The 24,486-nt window shown below is 39.6% G+C and overlaps 1 protein-coding gene across 3 annotated transcripts; it reads right to left on the reverse strand.

The window, feature by feature from the left end:
• Nucleotides 1-4,863: 4,863 nt before the first annotated feature.
• lrguk (leucine-rich repeats and guanylate kinase domain containing) lies at nucleotides 4,864-24,072 on the reverse strand (the record flags this gene model as incomplete). 3 transcript variants are annotated; one of them, XM_079869879.1, is made up of 20 exons in its annotated part: nucleotides 4,864-5,130; nucleotides 11,011-11,199; nucleotides 11,629-11,786; nucleotides 13,306-13,422; nucleotides 14,546-14,634; nucleotides 14,773-14,891; nucleotides 15,785-15,901; nucleotides 16,696-16,897; nucleotides 17,017-17,130; nucleotides 17,987-18,083; nucleotides 18,359-18,478; nucleotides 18,739-18,845; nucleotides 19,118-19,204; nucleotides 19,301-19,381; nucleotides 19,846-19,989; nucleotides 21,508-21,632; nucleotides 22,214-22,295; nucleotides 22,528-22,628; nucleotides 22,886-22,967; nucleotides 23,656-23,763. In XM_079869879.1, 19 exons carry the CDS (start codon nucleotides 23,761-23,763, stop codon nucleotides 11,036-11,038), a joined length of 2,214 nt encoding a protein of 737 aa, XP_079726005.1. In that variant the 3' UTR covers nucleotides 4,864-5,130; nucleotides 11,011-11,035. The 3 variants fall into 3 exon arrangements, with proteins under 3 accessions (XP_079726005.1, XP_079726004.1, XP_079726006.1); XM_079869878.1 differs by lacking the exon at nucleotides 4,864-5,130 and adding an exon at nucleotides 23,868-24,072 and having other exon boundaries at nucleotides 9,676-11,199; nucleotides 23,656-23,757; XM_079869880.1 differs by lacking the exons at nucleotides 4,864-5,130; nucleotides 11,011-11,199; nucleotides 11,629-11,786 and adding exons at nucleotides 12,402-12,438; nucleotides 23,868-24,072 and having other exon boundaries at nucleotides 23,656-23,757.
• Nucleotides 24,073-24,486: the final 414 nt, after the last annotated feature.

Genomic DNA, 24,486 nt, shown 5'->3' on the forward strand with positions numbered 1-24,486 from the left:
AAACATAAACACCCAGATACTGTAACTGTACAACTATGCTGTCATCATCCCCATTCGCTCAAAAGGAATGTAAACAGTGTATGAAGAGGAATGTCAAATGTCACTTATCTGCGTGTCTGCAGGGTCGGTGTAAGTGATCATCCCACAAAGCTTCTGTTCACAAGCAGGGTTTGGTGTGCTGAGGCCTGTGGAGTCACATCTGATGGGGTTTGGGCCTGAGGGATACTGTACAGGAGAGATTACATAAGATTTGAGCAATGAATATTTTTATTCATATAGTACATCAGACTGTCTTTAGAATACTGGCATGATAAAGTTTTGCTTCCGAGCTTCGGATTTTATTGTAACTGTACTCAAAGTATCATTTATGGATGCCCATGTGCTCTAGATGATCCCTCAACTTAAAGCCGGAGTGCGGATGACCTGGAAAGGCATGCTGGGCTTTTTAGATGCCTGATTCCACATTTGCTTAGAGGACATTGAGAGCTGAGAAACAGTGATACTGGCTCCACCATCAAAGGGTGATAAATAAACCTGTTAAACAAGCCTGATAACATCGGCAGAGCTGCTCTCCATCAGACATTAAATGCCCCGTTTAAAAAGCGGCACTGCATTTATGAGTAAAGCTTTTGCCCAGGATAAAAGGAAAAGCTTCGGCCAGCTGGCGTCCTGCTCAACATGAGATCTGCTGTGGGTTAGCAGAACAGATGCAAATATAGACAGGAAGAGTGAATGAGAGAGACAGATGAACAGTGAACTTCATCCGAAGTTTTCTTTGCTCTGATTTATCGTGCAAAGCAAGTGCACTTTCCACAAATATGATACATATTATGGCCTGGATCAGAAGTCTTAAAGGTCCCATTCCATGGATTATTTTATTATTTTATAATGTTTCCTGGGGTGCCCTTATAATGTTAGTATGTTTTTTAGATCAAAATTTTTTATAATTTAGAAATAAAAGGCATATTTCCTAGCCTGATTTCATCCCTTGATTTGAACACCCTGTTTGAAGGGGCGTGTCTGCTGTGAGACTTCAGCGTAAACGCCCACTGCTGTGATTGGCTGACATGCTTTAATATGAAATATCTGGCATTACATGTGGAACTATCTGGAAAACTTTTACTATTACAGCTATTATAAGTTTTTACTATTACAGCTATCAGGATTAACGAATCGTGAGAAGTTTTTTAAGTATTTAGATCTATTTCAATCACATAAAAGGTTGCAGTGATGAGCACTGAGCAGATAACAGCCTGTTGATCGCGTGAAAAAAGATCTTATCATTGCAACGCAGTTTCTGCACTCACTAATGATTTCACCAATGCAAACATGATGTATATAAATACAGTAAGAGATTCGTTGTGCAGTGTAACAGCGTCATTGATTTCATAACGAGTTTTGGCAAGTGTCCAGATAAACTTGCGCTGTGTGATTGACAGCTTGGGCGATTGGAAAGGGATTGTTCTTTGATCGCTTTCTGTATATTAATCACAGTTTAAGTACGATTATTTTCATCCTAATAAGAGAAACGATGTGAAGTTGATCGCTACTTCCATAGTAAATCACTACTTACCGCTTGCTGGAATATAGTTGAAATTGCCCCCGTCAGTATGAAACGCTGAGAGAAGTCTGCTTGATATTGTCCCAGGTTAGAAAAACAGTCCGTGGTGAAATGGACAGAGCAAACTAACAACTTCGAATTAAACTTTTGCGGTATCCGATTATAGATAAACATCAACCACGTCTGTTGACATTTCGCCATCAATACGCCTGTATTCCTGTGGGCGGAGGTTAGTCAAAACACGGTTTTAATGACGTCATTAAAGAAGGAAGTAGAGGGATGTAGTTCAATCCAGCCGTTTTTTGTAGTCAACTTCTGTTAAATAAAATATCTCGCTTGGCATTGAACTTTGAGCTTTATAATTTTACAGATATTATTTATACTCTAACAACAACATTACACACTAACTAAAGTTTGAAACATGGGATCACGAAGAACGGGACCTTTAAACAAATTTCAGACAATGTATGTGCTTAAGCTTCAGAAAACATTAATTGTCAACCAAAAGGTTTATTAAGTTTATAAAGAAATACTGTAAACAAAAAAAATATTACACACACACTATATATATATATATATATATATATATTGGGACCAAATGTTTTTTTGATACTGATACTTAATTAAAATGGGATTATGTATTTTAAAGTTTGTCACAACAATGAACTGAACATCCAGTTACAACATTGGGTGGATTTTATTGAATTTAATTGTTGGGGTTTTCACAATCCCTGAGGTCATAAATTACTCATATTATGATCATATTATGAAAATCATAATTTAAGGAGGGATACAGACATTTGATGTGTTTAATACTTGTATAAGTTACGTAAACGTATCTAATAAACAACATAATCAAATATATTTGATTGGCATTTTCTTTAAAAAAAAAAAAAAAAAGTCCTGGGAGACCAAAGTGTAGCATATTCAGGGAGAGTGCCAAATGTGCGTGCCAACATGCCACTTTTAAAGTACAAGCACTGCCTAATGGAGAGGAGCTTTAAACTGAACCCTCATTGTGCAGCTTTCTTTTAACAAGTATTTTAACACGTTGCAAAACTTTTATAGTTTATCTGACAATGCAAAAATGAGAGACAGAACGAGAGAGAGAGAGAGAGAGAGAGAGAGAGAGAGAGAGAGAGAGAGAGAGAGAGAGAGAGAGAGAGAGAGAGAGAGAGAGAGCGTAACCTCTAATTAAAAGTATTAGAAATCTTCTTCCATCAGCATGAGGGGGAATTAATGTGGGGCTGTTGGCACACGGAGTCAATGCTTCAGGCTTCCTGTCTCCAAATAGGCAAACAGGAGGTGCATTGCAGAGAGCCTGTTGCCTTGGTAACAACAACTGAACTGCATGGATTCCAGGCAGAAGCACTTCTGAATTCTCAGGGGTGAATCTAACTACACATTTAAAGATTTAACGTTGACTCAACACAACAACACAGCAGCAAACCCAAGAAACTGAAACTTACATTGTTAGAGCTAATCACAAGTTTAACCTTCACCGCACAAGTACATTCCTTCATTGGAATCGAATGACATAAAACAATGCATTTTAAATGGTAGCACTCTAAAAATGAATCATTTGTGGAGGACATTGATTTGAAGACACACATAACATTTTTCATTTCTGGTGAACCGTAGAAACGCGTCAGTCAACAGCACATAATCATTTCTCTGCCTGGTAAGGAGTTTCCAGAAGTTTCCACACACATTATTCTGGGCAGATTGACCCTTTTCCAAAGCCTCTAATATTGTATATCCAGTTCAAAGGCTTCTGTCAGTGACGCGCCCCAACAGCTGATTCATTTTAAGTGCAGGAAACTGTCCTGTTCCCAAAGGAGATGCAGAGTATCCATCCTTCTGTAAACGAACTAACTGTACTGATTTACTATTACCTAAACGCTCAGATGGAATCTGCAGAATCTTTACGCATTATCTGCACTGAATCTGGAAGAACATTCTCCAGGATGGATTTAAATGCTGGTAATACTTTACTAAATGGTGGTAGTTACTTTAAAAAGTAAGGTTACTCCCTAAAAACAGTAAATAATTGCGTTATTTTTTATGGAACGTAATGCGTTACGTTACTTTTTCTCACCTGGGCTGGGCTTGCTTGTTTGTTTTTTAATAACCAAAAAAAGTTACATTTTTTTAGGAAATGAACCTCAGGCTGAAGGAAATACAAATTCAAGCGTGTACAGTAGAGGGCGCAGCTCAAATATACCTTTCAGCTGTGCTGCCATTCTGAATTGCAGAAGAATAGCTTTTGCTTTTTAGTATGGTTGAATTGGTTCATTGAAGGTCAGCAGCAAAGACAATTGGTTAATAAAGTGAGATTAAATACATAAAGTATACTTGCGTAATTCAACGTTTAATTATTGCAGGTTTGTGTAATATTCAGAGTTTGCATTTCATTGTTTTTTATACACTTTGAGGAATACTGAATCTGTTTTTGTGCAGGTGAGATGAGTAAATGCATGTTCACACAGCGCACAAAACGCCTCTGCACTAACTCCTGATTTCTCTCAACATGGAGACAGGAGAGCTGTCTGTCAATGAAACAAAGTAACTTGAGTTACCTATTTGGAAAAGTAACCCAGATATAAAATTTTTAAATTTAAAAGTAATGCGTTACTTTACTAGTTACTTGAAAAATGTAATCTGATTGCGTAACTCATGTTACTTTAATGCGTTACCCCAAAGACTGAGTAAGAGTAGTAGAAAATACTTGGCTACTAAAAGCATAATTAATTAGACAAATTACACAAAATATTAAATAAAATAATAACATTCCCTTAAAGTTTAACGGTCGCAACTAACAGGGCTGCTAATTCTGCGAAGATACAGTGGGTGATTATTTCAAAATGGGCCTAGATATCTGCATGTCTTGATATAAAATTAAAATTATTCTTTGATTAAAGTGAGATATTAGTTGGATGTCTGATAAAGTGATGCCTGTTTACATTCATAAGCACTCAAAGCTAAAAGGACACAGCATTAATAGTGCAAAATCATTTATTGCAAGCTCTTACACAACTTTCTGGAACTGGAAAGTTCAAATTACACATTCATATTACAGAAATTATTATTAACATTTTCTTCAAGGTTTTTGAAAACTGGAGCATCTGTATTTTCTATCACTCCAAGATCACTCGGAGCGATTTTCTTTCTTTCACCAGCAAACAGCAGAACAGAATGTGACCCCTGTGGGCTTGAGCTGACAAACAGTTTTTGCAGCTATAAGGGTAAAATACAGCAGCCCTCCTATGGTTTACCCTCTCACGTCTGTGTGAAAAAGATGATTTATGCCAGTTTTTTTTTTTTGTCTCCCAGCACTACTCTGAATAATACAATGTGGACAGGTTTGTCTTTCTCGGAGATATGATCTTGGTTTTCAGAGGCCAAGTTATGGATATATGTCCTGAGAAAAGGTAGAAAGAAGGAAATTATGAGTCAGGTCTCCATGATTATGAGAGATTCTCTGTCATCTTACGAAAGTGTGCCGGCGGTGGCCGATTGGTTACCTTTACGAGTTGAATGATAAATTGGAAGAAGATCGGCAATGTCATCTTGTAAAAAAAAAAAAATTATTTGTTTTTTTCAAAACTGATTTGGTAACATTTTACAATCAGGTGTCATTTTTCAACATTAAGTATTGAACTATCAATGAATAATAAGTATACAGCATGTATTAGTATTTACTAAATAATTTTTAAATGTTGTATTTGTTCTAAACAACTGTGTTTTATTAACTAACATTGACAAAGATGATTAAATCTTCCAAAAAAATATATACATTGCTCACAGTTCATTTAAACTGATACATTAACAAATAAATGATATCTTATTGTAATATAATTTTCTTATCTTATTTTATATCAAAATGTCTGACATTTTGTTTAATTTAAGTTTAGGGTCTTTCTTGGTATTTTTTTGTTCACGTACTCATTTAACTACATTGAGGTCACCAGGATTCAAGTACTTTCACACTGAAACCAATAGTTGATTTCTTGATTTAAAGGCTGTTAAACACAGCTGTGCATATAAAGCAACACTGGGGTCGTGAGATCTAGATAAGTGATAAGGTAGCAAAAGTGTGAAGACTGTCTCTGTAAGCAGGTTGCCCGAGGGTTCTCACAGCCGTCTTGTCTGAAACTGCCTCTGAATTATGAGATCATTGCAACATCTGCCGGTTAGAGGGACTGACGCTGATGGACGGCCAGGTGTGTGTGTACATAATGTACACACAAGCTCACTGCACACCGATGACAAATGAAAGCGGAAATGAAATGCAACTTGTGTCACGAGATACCTAAATAGCAGTCTCAATATATTTACTCACTCTGAGTGAGTCAGATTGAGCCATAGATACATTAATCTAAGAGTCTAATTAAGAGTCTCTTCAACCTCTTCTGTTCCACTAAAGTTCATGACACACATGTATATTATGTTAACATAATTCTGTTTATGCAAAAATATTCTATCATTTATGCATTTGGCATCCAAAGTCACTTGCAATGAATTTAAGTACCATTAAAAAGTTTGTGGTTGGTAAGCTTTTTAAAAAGTCTTTGAAAGTCTGTTCTGCTCACCAAGGCTGCATTTATTTGATCAAAAATATAGTAACTAGACTGTGTCATGATAAATAATGGAGGATACAAGATGCAAGTAACAACAGTTTATTGATAGAGAAAGTGAGAAGCAATATCCAAAACAGTCTGGTGCAGCAACCCGATCAGCGGTGGCAGAAGTGAAGTGAGAAATCCATGAATCCAGGCACGAAGCAATGGAACTCCAGATGAGAATAATCCCAGGCAGAAATGCAGAAACTTGGAAACTAGAATCCAAGACAGGCAAGGGCAGCTAGGCAAACAGGAAGCATGACAGGACACAACACCGGGAATTCTAACAACGATCTGACAACACAAGACACCAGGCAATGAATATATATAAGTGCGACTGATAGGTATCAACTGGCGCTGCAGATAATTACGGTGATTAGCAATCAATCACCCTCACATACACACATACACACACTAACGTATGGGAGGAAAGAGAGACAGTGAATTCATAAACTGTGACAGTACCCCTCCCCCTAGGAGCGAACTTACCTGTCCCAGACGAACTTACCTGTCGGGGGGGGGGGGAGAGAATGAAACACGGGTTTTAATTTAGAAACAGGAACGACAGGATGAATTCTCCTGTACGCAGGAGGGAGTTTGAGTCGGACTGCCACTGGACTAAGGACTTTGGTGACAGTGAACGGGCCGATGAATTTGGGAGCTAGCTTGTTAGAAACGGAGCGGAATGTTCTTGGTAGAAAGCCACACCTTTTGACCTACGACATACATGGAAGGCTTCGACCGGTGGTGATCGGCCTTGGCCTTGGTGCGCGTCCCCACCTGAAGAAGAGTCTCACAGGCTCTGTTCCATGTGTGGCGACACCTCTGGATGAAGGCGTGGGCGGAGGGGACCGCGACTTCAGATTCCAGACCTGGAAAAATTGGTGGCTGGTAACCTAAGCTACACTCAAACGGAGAGTGGCCCGTGGATGACACTGGTAACGAGTTATGAGCGTACTCAACCATTGAGAGTTGCTGACTCCAGGAGGAAGGATTCTTAGATACCAAACATCGCAACCCTCTCTCCAAATCTTGGTTGGCTCTCTCGGTTTGGCCATTGCTTTGGGGATGAAACCCTGAAGACAGACTGACATTCGCTCCCAGTAATTTGCAAAACTCTTGCCAAAATTTGGACACAAACTGGGGCCCCCTGTCGGAAAACACTTCCATCAGGAGGCCATGTAAGCGAAATAAGTAATCAACGACAGTCACCACTGTCTCCTTGGCAGACGGTAATTTGGGCAAGGGAATAAAATGAGCCGCCTTCAAAAGCCGGTCCACTACAGTCAAAACGACCATCTTCCCTTCGGAGGGTCTCGAAGGGACAGACAACGGTTGGAGTAACCCATCTGGGGGTCGATTGGAAGTCTTACCAGTGGCACAAACCGAGCAAGCCAAGACAAAACTGCGAATGCCGCGAGCCATTAATGGCCACCAGAATCGTTGCTTAACCAAAAAACTGGTGCGGTTTACCCCTGGATGACATGCCACGTTGAAACAATGACCCCATCGAATAATGTCAGACCATAATGCACTCGGGAGTGGACGGGCGTTCGGATTGATCAAAAATACGAGATAAGGAATCGGGTTTGACGTTTTTGGAACCCGAGTGGTACGAGAGAGAAAAATCAAAACGACTGAAAAAAAGTGCCCACCGAGCCTGCCTGGAGTTGAGTCTTTTGGCGGATCTAATATATTCCAGGTTCTTGTGGTCGGTCCAAACGATAAAAGGTACCCCCAACCCTTCTAACCAATGACGCCATTCTTCCAACGCTTACCAATGTCATAGTCATGTTCGCAGGTGATAAAATGCGCAAAGAATGCATCTTGTCGTCTGTGGAAGAGTGTTGGGAAAGAACCGCACCTAACCCCACCTCTGACACGTCGACCTCCACCACAAACTGACGTGAAGGATCAGGGGCTATCAGGATGGGAGCCGAAACAAAGCGGCTCTTCAGTTTGGCGAATACAGCTTCGGCTGTATTGGACCACCTGAACGTCATTCTGTGGGAGGTCAAGGTAGTCAGAGGAGCGGCTAGTTGGCTGAAGTTGCGAATAAAACGCAGATAGAAATTGGTGAACCCCAGAAACCTCTGTAGGGCTTACGGGAATCTGGACTTGGCCAATCTACCACAGCCTTAACCTTGTCAGGATCCATGCGCACTCCCTCAGACGAGATGATGTAACCTAGGATAGGAACAGACTGTGCATGAAAAGCACATTTCTCCACCTTGACAAAAAGCCCATTCTCTAGCAACCTCTGAAGCACTCGTCTGACGTGCTGAACGTGTTCCTGGAGAGAAGATGAAAAAAATCAATATGTCATCCAGGTAGACATATATGAACTGGTCTACCATGTCTCTCAGCACGTCATTGACGAGTGCCTGGAAAACCGCTGGGGAGTTGGACAGCCCGAAGGGCATGACCAAATATTCAAAATGACCCCTGGGGGTGTTAAACCTGGTTTTCCACTCATCCCCCTTCCTTATACGGGCCAAATGATAAGCATTGCGTAAATCCAATTTTGTGAAGACAGATGCTCCCTGCAACCGCTCGAAAGCTGAAGACATCAACAGCAAAGGGTAAGTATTCTTTACCGTGATGTTGTTCAACGCCCGGTAATCAATACACCCCGCTGGAGAAGAGGAAGGACAGATGAACCCCGTTGCTAGAGAATCAGAAATATATTTCTCCATGCCCTCCCTTTCTGGAGCAGAAAGCGAGTATAACTTGCCCTTAGGCGGAGACTTACCGGCAGTAAATCTATGGCACAGTCATAGGGACGATGCGGAGGAAGGGAAGCAGCACGGAACTTACTGAACACTTCCTTCAGGTCGAGGTACTCAACGGGCACGTTTGACAAATTCACTGCCTCCTCCTGAAACACAGAACCAGACACTAGACAAGAAGCATAACATTGATTACTCCACGTGGAAATGGAACTCTGGCCCCAGTCAACCCTGGGATTATGCTTCACCAGCCATGGGTGACCGAGAACTATGGGTGCTAAGGGAGAGCCCATGAGAAGAAATTACAGCGTTTGTGTGGTTGCCTGATGTGATAAATGTGATAAATGTGATAGGCTCGGTGGTTAGAAAAATGTTAGGAAGTTCTTGTCCGTTGAGAGCGTTGACAGAAATATTGTAAGTGCTGTGATGGGAATCTGAAGCTTGTGAGCAAAAGTCAGGTCAATAAAATTACCTTCAGCTCCTGAGTCCAGGAAGGCTTGACAGTTGTGAGATTGGGTTGCCCATCTCAGTCTTACCGGGAGAAGAGTAGATAATGAGGTCTTCTCAGCGGAGATCCCACCCGATAGTAGCCTCATCTTCACTACCGGGCTCGATCTTTTCCAGGCAGGAGTAAAGGAAATGGCCCGCTCCTCCACAATAGAGGCAAAGTCCCTTGGACCTCCGCCTCTCTCTCTCCTCCCGGGAAAGCCGAGCTCTACCCACCTGCATGGGCTCATGATCGAAAACGGGGAGGTGTGGGTGGTACAGCGGGACTCTTCAGTTGTTGGAGCTGTTGGGTGAGCTCGGACACCTGTGCCACCAGACCTTGCGCAGCATGACCCATGTTCGAAATATGTTCTTCCTGTTGATCCATGCGTGCAATACTTCTTGAAATAAACTCACTCAGGCTTGTTGAACTTGCTGCATCCATGTTGTGGTCAGATCGTTCTGTCATGATAAATAATGGAGGATACAAGATGCAAGTAACAACAGTTTATTGATAGAGAAAGTGAGAAGCAATATCCAAGACAGTCCAATGGAATGGCCCAGGGACGTTGACAGGCAACCCGATCAGCGGTGGCAGAAGTGAAGTGAATCCAGAAGTGATCCATGAATCCAGGCACAAAGCAATGGAACTCCAGATGAGAATAATCCCAGGCAGAAATGCAGAAACTCGGGAACTAGAATCCAACACAGGCAAGGGCAGCTAGGCAAACAGGAAGCAGGACAGGACACAACACCGGGAATTCTAACAACGATCTGACAACACAAGACACCAGGCAATGAACATATATAGGCGAGGCTGATAGGTATCAGCTGGCGCTGCTGCTAATTAAGGTGATTAGCAATCAATCACCCTCACACATTAACGTACGGGAGGAAAGAGAGACCGTGAATTCATGAACCGTGACAGACTGTGAAAAATGATTACAATTTAAAATAACTATTTTCTATTTTGATATATTTTAAAATGTAATTTATTCCTGTGATGACAATGCTGAATTTCTCTTCAGTGCCACATGATTCTTCAGAAATCATTCTAATTTTTCTGATTTGCTGCTAAACCAACACTTATCATTATTATGTGCTGCTTAATATTTTTTGTGGAAAGCATTTTTGGGGATTTTGGGAAACAAACAGAATTTATTTGAACTTGACAGTCACTTTCGGTCAGTTTAATGCACCTTTGCAGAATAAAAGTATTAATTTCTTTCAAAATAAGAAATATATATGACGATATATTGTAGGCTAACATTGTAATGTAAAGTGTGACCTCCATTGCACACGTTTTTGCCTCATTTCCTGTGTCCAGGGATTTGAGACCTTCAGGCCGTTTCCAGAGCTTAGATCTGCTGATGAGGGATAAGCCTTCAGTCTCTCAGATCACTCACACTGGAGGACACAGATGAAGGATGGGAATCTCCATATTTTCCGATGACCTGCCTGCTTTTGCCTCTCAGCACTGAGCACAGCTGTTCCTTTCATTGACATTTATTGAATGGCTGGCTTAAGGCTTCAGGGGTTAATTAAACTTATTTCAATAACCTATTTTTGTTACTAACACTCACACGATGTTCTAATATCTCACAATCTATACCCTCTCTAGCTCTCTGTCCTGTCAGTTACTGCTTTGAGCCGGAATCATTGGTCTTCCTTCCAGATGGGATGGGCGGCAGGACTGGTTTAACATTGGCACCTGGCCGGCCCGGGGAGGAGGGGAGTGTTGGAGAGACACGTTCAGAGACTGAGCGAGGAGCGTCAGGGGTCAGACCTGAGTCCATGTGACCTGCGAGAGATCAAACAGACATCCATTTGTCACATAAACTGACAATCTAAAGTGATTGTATGAGTGAACGAACACCTTCTAAAATGAAATAAATATTATGGACCCATTCAAACAGAACGCAGAGATGCAGAGAGGTCAGTAGAACAGAAAGAAGTGCAAGGTCTAGAGACATGGTTTTTAAAAGTTGAACTTCTTTTAACTTGAGTGCCGAGTATTTACATTGCAGTTTCATGCGCGAGACGCTGCAAAAGATGCAAGATGTGAGCGGAACGGTTAAAGACGTCTGTCTAGCCCATGTTTATATTGAAAGACAATGGGATGGACGCATTCTGTGCGAATAGCCTCTATGTATGTTCATCTTTAGGGATGTACAAACTAGATACTAAAATGTATAAAGAATGAGCACAGAAAGGAACATGAGCTCTTGACCTCTAAGGGAGTCCCGGTCCTGCCCCAACATAGATATATCCAAAGGCTCTATGTTGGGCCCTGACCCAGTGTCTGATCCCCGGGCCGGGCTCTCAGCTGAGAGCGCCCCTGCTGAGCTCCTCATGGACAGGCCAGAACTGGCACGAGATTCCTCAGAACTGAGACAGAGGAGATGGAGAGAGAGAGAGAGAGAGAGAGAGAGAGAGGTAAAGACAGGGTTACAACATAAAAACAGTTTGATGTATACTATAGGTCAGTGATTGGCTTTTTACTTTTTGTCTATTCCATACTTTACTTCCCTACCACAATAATGTAATGTCTTTAATGATCTTCATTTGATGTCTTTTCTCAAAATACTGATATATTAATATATTAATTTTGATAAATTAATCAACATATCATATTACCAATCAAATGTTTGGGGTCGGTAAGACTTTTAATGTTTTTGAAAGAGGTCTATAATGCTCACCAAGGCTGAAAATAAATAAATAAATAAATAAATACAGTATATACATATATGTATTTATATATATGTATGTATAAATTACTTTTCTATTTTAAAATATTTTAAAATGTAATTTACAGAAGTATTATAGTATTTACAGAAATATTTTATAACATTTTACATCTCTTTACTATCACTTGATTATATTAATGCAACCTAGCTGAATAAAAGTATTAATTTCTTAAAGTGCAAGAAAAAAAAAAGAATCGTACTGACCCAAACATTTTATTGGGAGTGCGATTAATTTGACTGACAGCCCAACTTTTAAGGTCTCCTTATGCAGCAATCCTCAGTTCGATTGGAAACTAAATCCAAATAGCAACAACAATATGGAAATGTTTCATTCTCTATAGGATTGAGTTAAAAAAGCACACTCACATGTACCCGCGGGCGCACACACACACATACACACAAGCGCTGAATAAATAAACATCTCAAGACACCCATTAAAAAACAGGTTTTAAGAAGTTTTGATTAATATAGAGTTGGCAATGGTCCCCTCACAGATCTCCCAAGATTGTCCAGGCTGCATTTTCAATTGATTTCATAAAGACAACAGTAAAATTCATAACTAGATTGCGAAGTAACAAACTCCAATTGCATATTGCTTTTCCCTGGTGGAGGAGAAACAAAAAGTCACTGTTTAACACAATTTGGAGTAGCACATTAGTTTTGTCCTTTTTTTCCTTCAAGCTAATAAGCAAACGCCAGTGCACCACACAGACCGGGCGGCTCTGTAAGTCTCCCAGGATTCCTCTTAATGAGCTAAATTACAGTGTATTTAAATATCTTGGGGACATGCATATTTCACAGGAGTAGTCTTATATTTCCTCGCCTGGTTAGAGTCCCCGAGCTCACACACGGGAGAGGAAAAAGCACCGATAGTCATAAATCTGCATTTACGTGCTCCAACACATACATCTTCCAGATGGCTTGAGGCATGCCAGGTACCTGAATGCTTTAACTTTGAGCTGGGGTGAAAACTTTGATATTTGAGCCTGAATGTGTGTAAAATGGAGATGGAGGTTATAAACATAAAGGGAGAGGCTACAAGATAAAACACGTCCTGGGAAATGATGTACACAAGGAGAGGACTTTGGGGAAAGGTTAATTGTCTTGCCACGCTCAGGTCAGAGACCAGAGGTGAAAATGTGAAGGTGTGTGTGACATACCTGCTGTCCTCATCGGGGTCATGACCGCCGAGGCCAACAGGACGCACTGAGGAGGAAGAGGGGCCTGGTTGAGGCAGGGAGTGAGAGGCTAATGATGATGGAGCTGTTGGTGCACTCCTGTGACACACACATAAACACACATACAGTGTCAGTTAAACACTGTTTACACACACTAGCCTCTGTCTGTGGTGGTGCTTTGTGCAGAGGAGACAATTTTTTTAGCATTTTATACAACCACAATAGCTTGTTACAAATCCAGACCATTTAATTGTAGCCATGTAAAACGAAATACAGTATTGAATTATCAATAAAACATCATTGAAATGTCACTGAAATATCACCCAAAAAAATTCAGCTAATTAAAAATCTACTATTTCAACCAACACTATTATTCGAAAGTTTGGGTTCAAAAAGTTTTTTGATATTTAAAAAAGTTTTATTTGATTAAAAACTACAGTAAAAACAGAAATATTATTAAATATAATTACCATTTTTCTATTTTAATATAATTTATCATGTAATTTATCCCTGTGATGGGAAAGCTGAATTTCAGCAGCCATTATTCCATTCTTCAGTGTCACATGATCCATCAGAAATCATTCTAATATGCTGATTTGGTGCTTAAGAAACATTTCTTATTATTATTATCAATGTTGAAAACAGTTGTGCTGCTTAATATTTTTGTGGAAACTGTGATACATCAGGATTCTTTAATAAATAGACATTTCAAAAGAAAGGCATTTACGTATTTAAAACAGAAACTTTTTTTAACAGTATAAATGCCTTCACTGTCACTTTTGATCAATTTATTGCATCACTGCTGAATAAAAGTATTAATTTCTTTCACAAATCTTCCTGACCCCAAACTTTTGTACAGTAGTATAAATTATAGTTCTGTTTATATGAGCTTATTGAAATGTGGCATGTTGCTTGCATTTGTGCATGCAGTTTAATTATAAATGTATCACAGTGTTGCATCATTAGCTTTGCCACATGCTAACACTAAACTCAATTGGAATCATTATTTGTGTGGTGTGCAGAGTTGTTCCTTATCAAAAACATTCCAAACAGTCACTTTTGAGGTTCTAGTTGAGTTAGCATGATGTCTTAGAAGGTAGCTACCTCTGCAGACAGCAAGGCAGCTCAATACATTTTGGATTGAGCCAATGTTTTGGGGATGAAACAGTGATGTTCTATCTCATCGGTCACAGTCTTTGAGTAATGTACAGTGTTATGTTACCTCTGAAACAGCTCGGCGTAAGCACCAAGACTCTTCCCACTCAAAGCTTCCCGAATCAGCTGCTGCCGTCTGTGATTGGAAGCTATTTCCTTTAAAATTCACAGAAATATATTTTGCTCACTTAAGTGTTCTGCTATTCTCAGTCATGATAGCTTCTGTGGATTATATCAAACCAATAATTATGTAATATAAACAGAATCAATAACACTGGACATGCTCTCACTTACTGCAGGGGACTGCTGAGGGGTCATCTTGGCCTGGATTTTGTTCTGGTAGTTTCTGCTGTAGGAGTCCATTAGGTCAGTGTCCTTTGTCGTGTTGGCTGCCAGTAACTCACCAGTTGCGTCTACGACAGCATTATGGTTAGGGCACTCAGCCATCGTGAACAGATGTCTGCTGTGGCTGCAGCAGCGAAGTGCCACAGCCTCACACTGAGTACAACTATTTACAACTACTTCCTTTATAATCCTAGCGAATCACCCCGCAGACAAAACTGACTTAATGTAAAGACCCCATGAAAACAAATTAAGAGTTTTGTGGCTTTTAGTCCATGTCTGTTATTTTGGTAACACTTTACAATATGGGTGTACTAACATGCATTAATTCATCTACTGTACAGTATGTCTCATGAAGTTAATGTATGACTCTAAAGAAGAACTAAACCATTCATTAATGAGTGTCGATTAATAGAGTAAGTCATATATGAATTGCTATTAAATACATTTGTCATCACCATGGATTAATTCCCAATCAACATCTAGTATTAACTAAGTGTAAATAAATGTCTTAGTCATGGATTAAGTCATGGATTTCAACTTCCAGCAGTCTGTTTTAATGAATCTTTTGTTAATTATCTGCAGAACTATCATTATGTTATGACTTGTAGAGGCACATGACCAGTGTTGGGTGTAATGCATCACTAAGTAATTCATTACTGTAATTTAACTACTTTTCCCTTGAAAAAGTAAAGTAAGGGATTACTCTTAATTTAATTTAATTACAGTTACTTCTGATGTAATTGCATTAAATACTGTATAGACTATAAAACAATTTTAAATAAAACAATAGTGGATTTAACATCAAAATCTAACATCTAATGTTAAAATGCATGTTTTTAATGTACATTTTTTAATTCTCTTCCAACTGTGAAATATCGACATTGGAAAATAAAACTAGTGCTTGTCAAGTGATTTCATTGGGTCTTTAATTGAATGGCAAAATTGGACTGTGATAGCTCACTTGTGGAGGTGTTGTCAGGTGTTACTGAGCTGCTGTCATCTCCTCCTCCCTGCTCCTCTAGACCCAGGTACTCTTTCACCAGCTGTTTTAGTGTCTGGTAGGCCTCAGCACGATCATCTGATGAGCATAATATAGTGGTGCAGGGGCCAAACCCGGAAACGAGTTAGCATTTTTAGCACTTCCGGTTCCATCATCCTGAAGTCAATGTGTTTTTTGATTGAGTTTTTGGTTAAATGCTTGAAATAAGGTCTGTGAACACAAGATATCTCAAGATATTTTCATGTTTTATTCTACGATATGAAATACATCAGTAATACCCTCTTATGATTTTTTTTTTAAGCTTTTACTTGTCTTTTAAAAGGTTGCAAAACAAGTGGCTAAATAGGACAAGAGGTTGTTGGTTACATTAAACTCAACAAATCACTAGTCCACTTTCACAGCCTCATTGTGCTTATAATTGTGCTCTTGAAACTATTATAACTCGAACTTTCAGGGAAAATGTTTTCAAACAAAAGCTGAAATAATTTTTGGAAGCGTAGACTATAAACCTCACCTACGTTTAGCTTTTGACTTCTGCTGATTATATTTACGCTTCAAAATTCATGAGAGTTGTGTTCACAAAAACTTTTCTTAGTCACAGACCTTATTTTCTGCAATAATCCAAAAGCCAATGGAAAAATCATACTGTTTTTTTATCGAGGGAACCAGGGTGATGCTAACGCCTGGGTTGGCTAACATAGAAGACAGCAATCGAGTTTCCATAAAAACCTGAATGAATCTTTGAAAATGTCTTGCTAAGGCAGTTTTGCTTAATTGTCACTTTCTTACAATTCACAAAGGGAAATAAAAAGTATATTCCTATAGACAGACACAGCGTAACTAACCTATATGGGTTAATAAAATTTAGTTACCACAAGGGATGATGTTATCAAAGAAGCCAGGTTTTTCTCTGTTGATCTTGGCATACAAATCAATGCGAGACACAGCTGTTTCCATCTGAGCGTTGCTGTAGAATCCTCTTGCTTTCAGAAAGCAGACGTAATTATCAACAACAGTGGGGATCAGCAAGACGTAACGGGGCTCAAAACATGAGTTCTTCAAGCTATACACTCCCTGGTGTTGGAACAAACACATGAAATGTCTGGTATAATTAACTACTGTGGCATTTGACCCAATTTTGTGCTTGGTCAATGAATGTTAACTTGGTGGAACATGTTTTCTTGATGCCATACCTCTAGTTCCATATGCACACAGCAGGCCAGACCTTCACGAGCCACATGCTCAATAGACTCCCGAGACAGGCCATACCAATGTCCCCCATATTGCATCGTCTGGACAAACTGACCCTGACAGTAGGAGAATAAAACCGAAAAAGACACTGTAATTGGAACATGACTGTCATAGAACTCAAATTAATCTCTGAATGGGCGTCAACATGGATGTTCAGCACAGATTCACTGCAGAATGACCTGAACTCTTGACCTTTGAGCTGCAAGGGAACATCGTTCTTCCCACACAGACAAACCTCTGACCCCAGTGTCCAACTGCACCTGGGTCCATTTACCAGCAGCAACGCTGTGGTCAAGCTTTTACTCGCAGAAAGCAATTCTCAAACACATGTTTCTACGTCTCTGGTCAAGGTGGCTTTAAAACATCAGTACAAAAGCCAACCATGCTCTAATCCTACCCTCGTTTTGCTTTAACAGGCCCAGAGAGAAGCACCAAGCAGGAAAAAGCAGAGGAGCGTTTGCGTCTGCAGAATGCCGACACACATCTGTGTTTGTATGATATAGGTAGGAGAGGCTAGTCTGTAAAACTCAGTCTCTTCTTCCTCTGTGCTGCCGGCATAAGGTTATAATCGCACATCAAAAGGCTTCCTTCCAGCCTCTATCAATCAATAGCACTGGACTTATATAGCAACACTTCAGAGCTAAACGAGATAGTGGCGGCACACACTAGGTGTGCACTCTCTCAGAAGCACCCGAGGGGCCTGGGGAAAGAGAGAATCTAGGGTGAATTCTTTCCCCTCTTCACATTTTTGGCATGTCATTGCTTTATAGACCAATATGGCCTCTGGGAGTCTGTTTCTGCAGATGAATGGGCATGAAAACTGTAACACAATGGTCCACAGTTATGAATAAAATTGTGCAAAAGCAGATCAGAATATGATAAAAAGTATGGCTGTCTGACTGAAGACTTTACCATTTGAATCATGTTCTGAAATTCTTCCTCTGTGACAAAGTGATAGTCTGATCCATCCTCTTCCCCATAATAGGGCCCCCTGGTGGTGTGGCAGGCTCTACAACAAACAAATCGATTAAAGAAACTAGAATCATTCATTCTTTCCAAGTGTAACTATTCATGTCATCTTGAAAAAAATCATTTTTTTCATATCACAATATATACGCAGAAAAACTAAATATCGCAATGTCAGTTTTTCCCAATATTGTGCAGCTCTAAGATAAACACAATTACATCACATTATACAGTCGAATAAAATACAGATTCATATTTTATTAGTTCGAAAAATCATATTTTAGTGGCTTTTATAATGCACTCTAAACTGACACTTACCCATAAGCAAAATAGTCTCTGAATTCCTGGCACAGCTTATGGGCAAGTTCCCTCTTCCCACAGGCCTGCGGGCCAGTTAGGACCAGCATGGGGTACGGAGCATCCAGACTGGGGAGAGTACTTGTGGAATAACATGCAAAAATGCATATTAGCTTAATGCTGTTGTGGTGAACCATGCTATTGAACTTCCTGTGAGTTCAACCATGTAGTTTATAACCAACTGTGTGACTTCAAATAGCCTCACTACATTGCTCCAGATTCATTTTAGTTCAGATCAGAGCTCTGTGAGTAGTTTGAAGGGCTTTCTGCTTGAGGGAAGTGGCCTATGTGGACTAGACAGGCCCATAAAATGAAGAGGAAAGCGGATCGAAAAGTCGCACCTGTCAAAAATAACCTGCGGTTGCATGAGCTGGTACATCAAGTGGGTCATGTGATCTCTGGCTGCGATCACCTCCAGAGGAGGGTCGTACTTGTTCACAGCAGACACCTGAAAATGAAAGACAACAGCAATGTGACTCACTATTCAACCTTGCCATAATCGTTCAAATACATGCTTTATTTTACAACAAACTTTCAGAGCTTTCAAGTTACTTTCTAGTTCTTTTCTGTTCAATTCAGATCCTTGAACCCAGATCCTTGACTCCAACCTATTAAAAAATATTTTTTTGTGCAACAATAGGCTTCCTCCTCAAAGCCATAAACAGCACTTCACTTTTTAGAAACTAAACATCTTTTTTTTTTTTTTTTTAAGTAGATCACCTTCTCCTCTGCAGTTACAGTGTGTTGGTCCAGAAGTATGAGGTGCTGGAGGAGGAAGATCACAGCCAGTCTATAGTCATCTTGGTTCTGCAAGAAGCCAAATGGCTTTGAGTATAAGGTAATTATGACTTTAGGACCATTGTTACCTATGCTGTGGAGTTGAGATGTTTATGGTGGCCTTACCTGCACTGGGTTTCTCAGGAGATTCATTTCTCTCAACAAAATCAGGTCATGCAAATGTGCAGCCTCCTTTATCTCACTGATCTGATATACAATGAACAAAAAACAAGTTGTGAGTAATTTGTTGAGTGAAACAAGCTGGGGCGATACCTTTTCAAAAGGTACACTTTTGTACATTATTTACCCCTAAAATTAGTGCCACAGAAAAATATGTGCAAAGATTGTACAACTTTCTAGATCTAAAAGATGGATATTAGTACCTTTGAGTAGTAACATGCACCCTTAAAGTACTACTATGAATCTTTTAGGAGTAGATAAGGTACAAAAGTTGTTCCTTTAAGGGTAATGCCCCAGTGACAAGCTGCTGTAAAGGTAACATTTTTGCACATTTATTTGCTGACAGATTTTTAGTTGCAATTCTCACATTTTAGACTTCCTAACCATTTTCACTTGGTCAGACTGGTTCCTTTTGGTTGGTTAAGTTCTGAGGTATAACATTAGAGTCATTTGCATAATATAATATGACAGGAATGTGACAGCTCCTTTACCAGATTGCTCTCAAGGTTGACAGTTCCCAGGAGATGGATGTTCTGGAGACCCGAGAGGCTTTGAATCCGGTTACAGGACAAATCCAGAACTTGGAGGTTGCGGAGAGTCTGGAGATTCTCAATCTTGTGTATCACATTCACCCTCTTAAAACACACACATATACAATTATCATTTCAATATTGCAAAGAATAGTAACTAAAATGCTCTGCACATGATCTGCACGGTCATGTGCTATTTCTGTATGGCTGTGACTGTGTGATTGACAGGTGAGCTCAGTTAATTCAAGGCTAATGGGTAAGGACTGACAGGTGAACATCTGGTAAGATGTAGCGAGTGCATATCAATGAACGAGAGACTTTCCGTACACCTAACGCCCGTCTCACCTCCCTTTTCCTAGCCTTCGTATTAGGTTCGTGTATGGTTAGAATTTCAGTACAAATTACCATAAATCACACTATGACAAACAACAAAACATCTGGTAAAACCAGCAAAACTTTAACCGTATTTCAATATTTCTGACAACTCAAAAATGAAAATGGGTCAAATTGACCCGCAACATAATACGAGGGCCAGAAAGATTCCAGCTTCCAAAGCCCTGGCCTTACAATACCCCCATGCCTGGCACCGAACAGCAGGAAACTGACCATGAGGGGCTCTGGAAGCTCCAGATCCAAAGTGTGATGGGTGTAAGAGGAACAGGCTGACAGGCGCACGCTGTTCAGGGTCTCAGAGCAACAGGGGGCGGACAGGTTCAGCGCGTGGGAGGGTGTGTACGAGCGAGTCTTTTTTTTGAACGGGGTCCAGGCTCTCTCACGCCAGCAGCTTGGCCTCATGGGGACATGGACACCAAAGGACGCGGCGCTGCTGACGATGAAGAATCTCTTTGATAAAGGACAGCATAAACATCCTTCAGCTGAGTGGCAAAGGTCTGGTGGCACGCTGGCCTGCCATATGGTGGGCTTCAACACCAGGCTTTGTTTCATTTTCTGAAAAGGCTGGAGCTTAATCATGCATACTGTCTGAAAAACACACAGTTAGGGGATGGTTCTGGGAAAAAACAGTAACTGTCAACGATATCAAAATGGTAGAAGGACGTGCCAAAACAAGAGGCTGTAGTGTTGCCCACACTATCACAGACAGCGAGCATGGCAACCTTTCTAAAAGTGTTGACACAACAACATAATCTGGAAGAGGATGACAGGTGACGGGGAGATACTATGTGGGGAGCAGAAAATATGTCAACAGGTTATGCAGTCTGACGCTAATTAATCCAATAGGGACTCGTAAACACTTCGGGGAAAGACAAGGAAGACCTCACATTTCTCTATTCCAATCTGAAATTAAAATCAAGCGTGATTACATTTATTTATCGCCCCATCATGAAGACGTTGACATATTTTCCCAAACAGAAATTAACATTTTAGAGTTTCATATTCAGTACCTGTCCTTGGCCTTGCCACTGTTAATTTCCATCCTCAAAACACACATTAATTTATCAGCAAACCTGCTCTTAAGTAAATATTTGACAAATTACACTCATATTTTATACCTCTCTACACTTATTAATCATCAGGAATAAATTAGCTGTGTTAAATGGGTGTTGCTGTTATGTTATAAATATCTGTAGTGTGTGTGTGTGTCTTTAAGAGGGATGATAGTACCAGACAGAGCACTCTGAGGGGCAGATGGTCCAGACCCCTAATGCGGGAGATGTTGTTATGGGCCAGGCTGAGGTGTGAGAGCCTTTTGCACTTTTCCAGTCCACTGATGGCACTAAATGAATTATCTGACCAGCGAGGAATGGTCAAAGAATGCTTTGTTTTGAACAAATCCATAGTTTAAAGTCAAGATGAATCACCCTAGTTACTTTTTAATTACACATTCCAGGTCTTATTGTGATTGTAATTTATCAGTGCATGCTATATAAAAAACAACAATTCCCGATGGATATTTCAATGGTCCACTTTAGACATTCTATTAACTATAAGTAACTTTGCAACAGCACATGTCAACTACCAGTCACATGAGTATTAGTAGACTGTCTGCTTAATATCTTCTAACACTTTATTTTGATGCTCCCCAAAAGACGTTCTATTCACTATAAGTGACTTTGCAAGTACGTCAACTTATTCTACTTACCCGAACCCGAACCCTAACACCTAACTCTAACAGTCTACTTATATTCCAATGAGAGTTAGTTGACATGTACTGTAGTTGCAAAGTTACTTATAGTTAGTAAAATTTTTCAAATGGATCATCGAAATAAAGTGTTACCCCGCCCTATATTATATTCACTTTTGAAATACATTACTGAAGTAAAATGAATTGCGAATGTTGTGTCGTGCTTTGCAACCTTAAAAAGAATACAGTCGAGAATCAGTTTGGACAAAGAAGAATATGCAGAAAGATCCTTCATAACTGCAATCTGGTTGTGTGAAAAATTCACTTCCTGCAAAAAAAAAAGAAAGAAAAGAAAATACCAGTATGAAAGATGATCATAAAAAAGCAAGAAATGACAAAAATAAAATTTCGAACCTTTTAGAGATCACTTTTTTGTAAAACACATGTAGTATTAATAGTGAAACATCTATGAGACACAATAAACTTATTCTTCCTTCAGCGATGCATGGGAAAAGTGAACCTCACATGACATCACAATGCTCTGTACTGAACTGAATCACCTTGAGATTTTTTGGTGGCTGGAATCCAAAGAAATCAGTGAGTTGGTTGTGGGAAGCATCCAGTATGATGAGGTGTGGCATGTGACTCACGCAGGATAGATCTACCAGTCACAAAACATTAGGCAGAAAGAGCAAGAGAAAGATGGATGACAAGCATCTGCACAGCTGAGATTATTTGTCCCGCTACCAAGCAACCATGAAGGGCACGGATGAAGAAAATTCCGGCAAACATTTTCAACAAGAGGATATTATCTACATTAGCGGAAGACAAATATGAGCAGGTCCGAAACATGACAGCAAATTTAATTTCACCATATAGTTTGCTTTTAACACAAACATTAAGCTGGTGTAAACCTACCTTTGATTTTATTGTAGGGAAGCTCTAGCTTTTGTAGATAGATGTAATTGCATAAAATGGAGACATTTTTCAAGTCTCGCCCCTGTGGCCAAACACAATCAGAAATTCAGTTAAGATGGCAAAAAAATGTCATGCGGTAAAACCCTGAAACTAGAGGAGAGTATGGCGCATTAAAAAATGATGTAAACTAATTTGGAGGCCACTTCTGTTTCTCTCCAGCGAAGTCATGCAACTAAACAATATTAGTGCTTCCAGAAAAATATATTAATATTCTACCCCAGAGCTCTGTCGAGTAAGCCTGGGAAAATATAAATTGTTGCATAGTGATGTAACAGTCTCAGTGTGTGTGTGTGTGTGTGTGTTTGGGTGTAGATCAGATTGTGGGGAGCAAATATTCCCAAACGGACAATAAAACCACTTATATTGTGGTGACCAACCAATAGAAAACATACTAAATAATGTCTTAACCTGTTTATCAGTCAAAACATTGATATATAGAGAGAGATATCAAATGTGGCTCTAAAATGATCAAAAATGTAATAAGTTTGAACCTTTGGATATTATATGAACAGTACCAAATATGGTCATGTGACTGTTACACAAGCCATGACAAAAATCAACACGGATACGTACAAATGCATAAAGGTTTGTGTGAAGGTTTGGTTTAATTGACAGAAAATATTAGGTCAGTATAAAAATATTACAAGGAAATGGAAATCCCACATTGACAATAAAAAACAAATATGAATGTGTGTGTGTTGATCACTCACTGGCACAGAGAGGCATAGGTAAGTGTGCTGGAGTCCTGTAGCAGACTGTCCCAGGTTGGACAGGCATTTAAACACCTCGTCCTCCGTCAGTTCACCATCATTCTCCATTAGAGAAGAACAATTGAACGAAACCCCACAGATTTAAATGATGGCTACAAAGAGTTACGTATAGAAAATAATAGTAAATAAGCATATTTAAATGGCTATATTACCTCCATTGTTGTTGTGTATGACTTTGTCACCTCTCTTCTTTTGCTATGGTTTCCTGTCTCTAGAGAGCACCGCTCATTACCAGAGGAAGGAATGAATCTGACAAGTTCAGCTTAACACAAACGCCAAAGATGGAATATTTGACGCCATTAATTTTCTTCATTTTGTCCCTTCTAACAAGTAAAGTAAAGCCGGACTTTCTGTAAGAATCAATGATAACTAAGTTGCACGCGCATTTGTTGCCTGGTAACCTTACATAAACTAAAGCAGCGCAAGCGTTCTGCACATGCGCATCAATGGAACGCTACGATTCAGTTATCTGACTCATGTTGTCAAAACATGATCATAAAAATACAGGAATACATAAAGAACTATTTTTCACTATTATACAGCCATAACTTGTAAATTATATAGGCCTACATAAGTTATAGAATACTTACATTTACCAATTTTTATACAAAATGGCCTACATAAGTTACCTTACATTTAATTCAAAAATGTGTGTGTGTGTATATATATATATATATATGAATCCGTTGTGTGTTAACATTTGCATTGTTGACAGCACATTCATTAAGTGACATTTAGTCTATACATAGATCTAAAGACCTGAATAAGTAT

This window comes from Squalius cephalus, assembly GCF_949319135.1.
Source record: "Squalius cephalus genome assembly, chromosome: 4".
NCBI lineage: Eukaryota > Metazoa > Chordata > Actinopteri > Cypriniformes > Leuciscidae > Squalius > Squalius cephalus.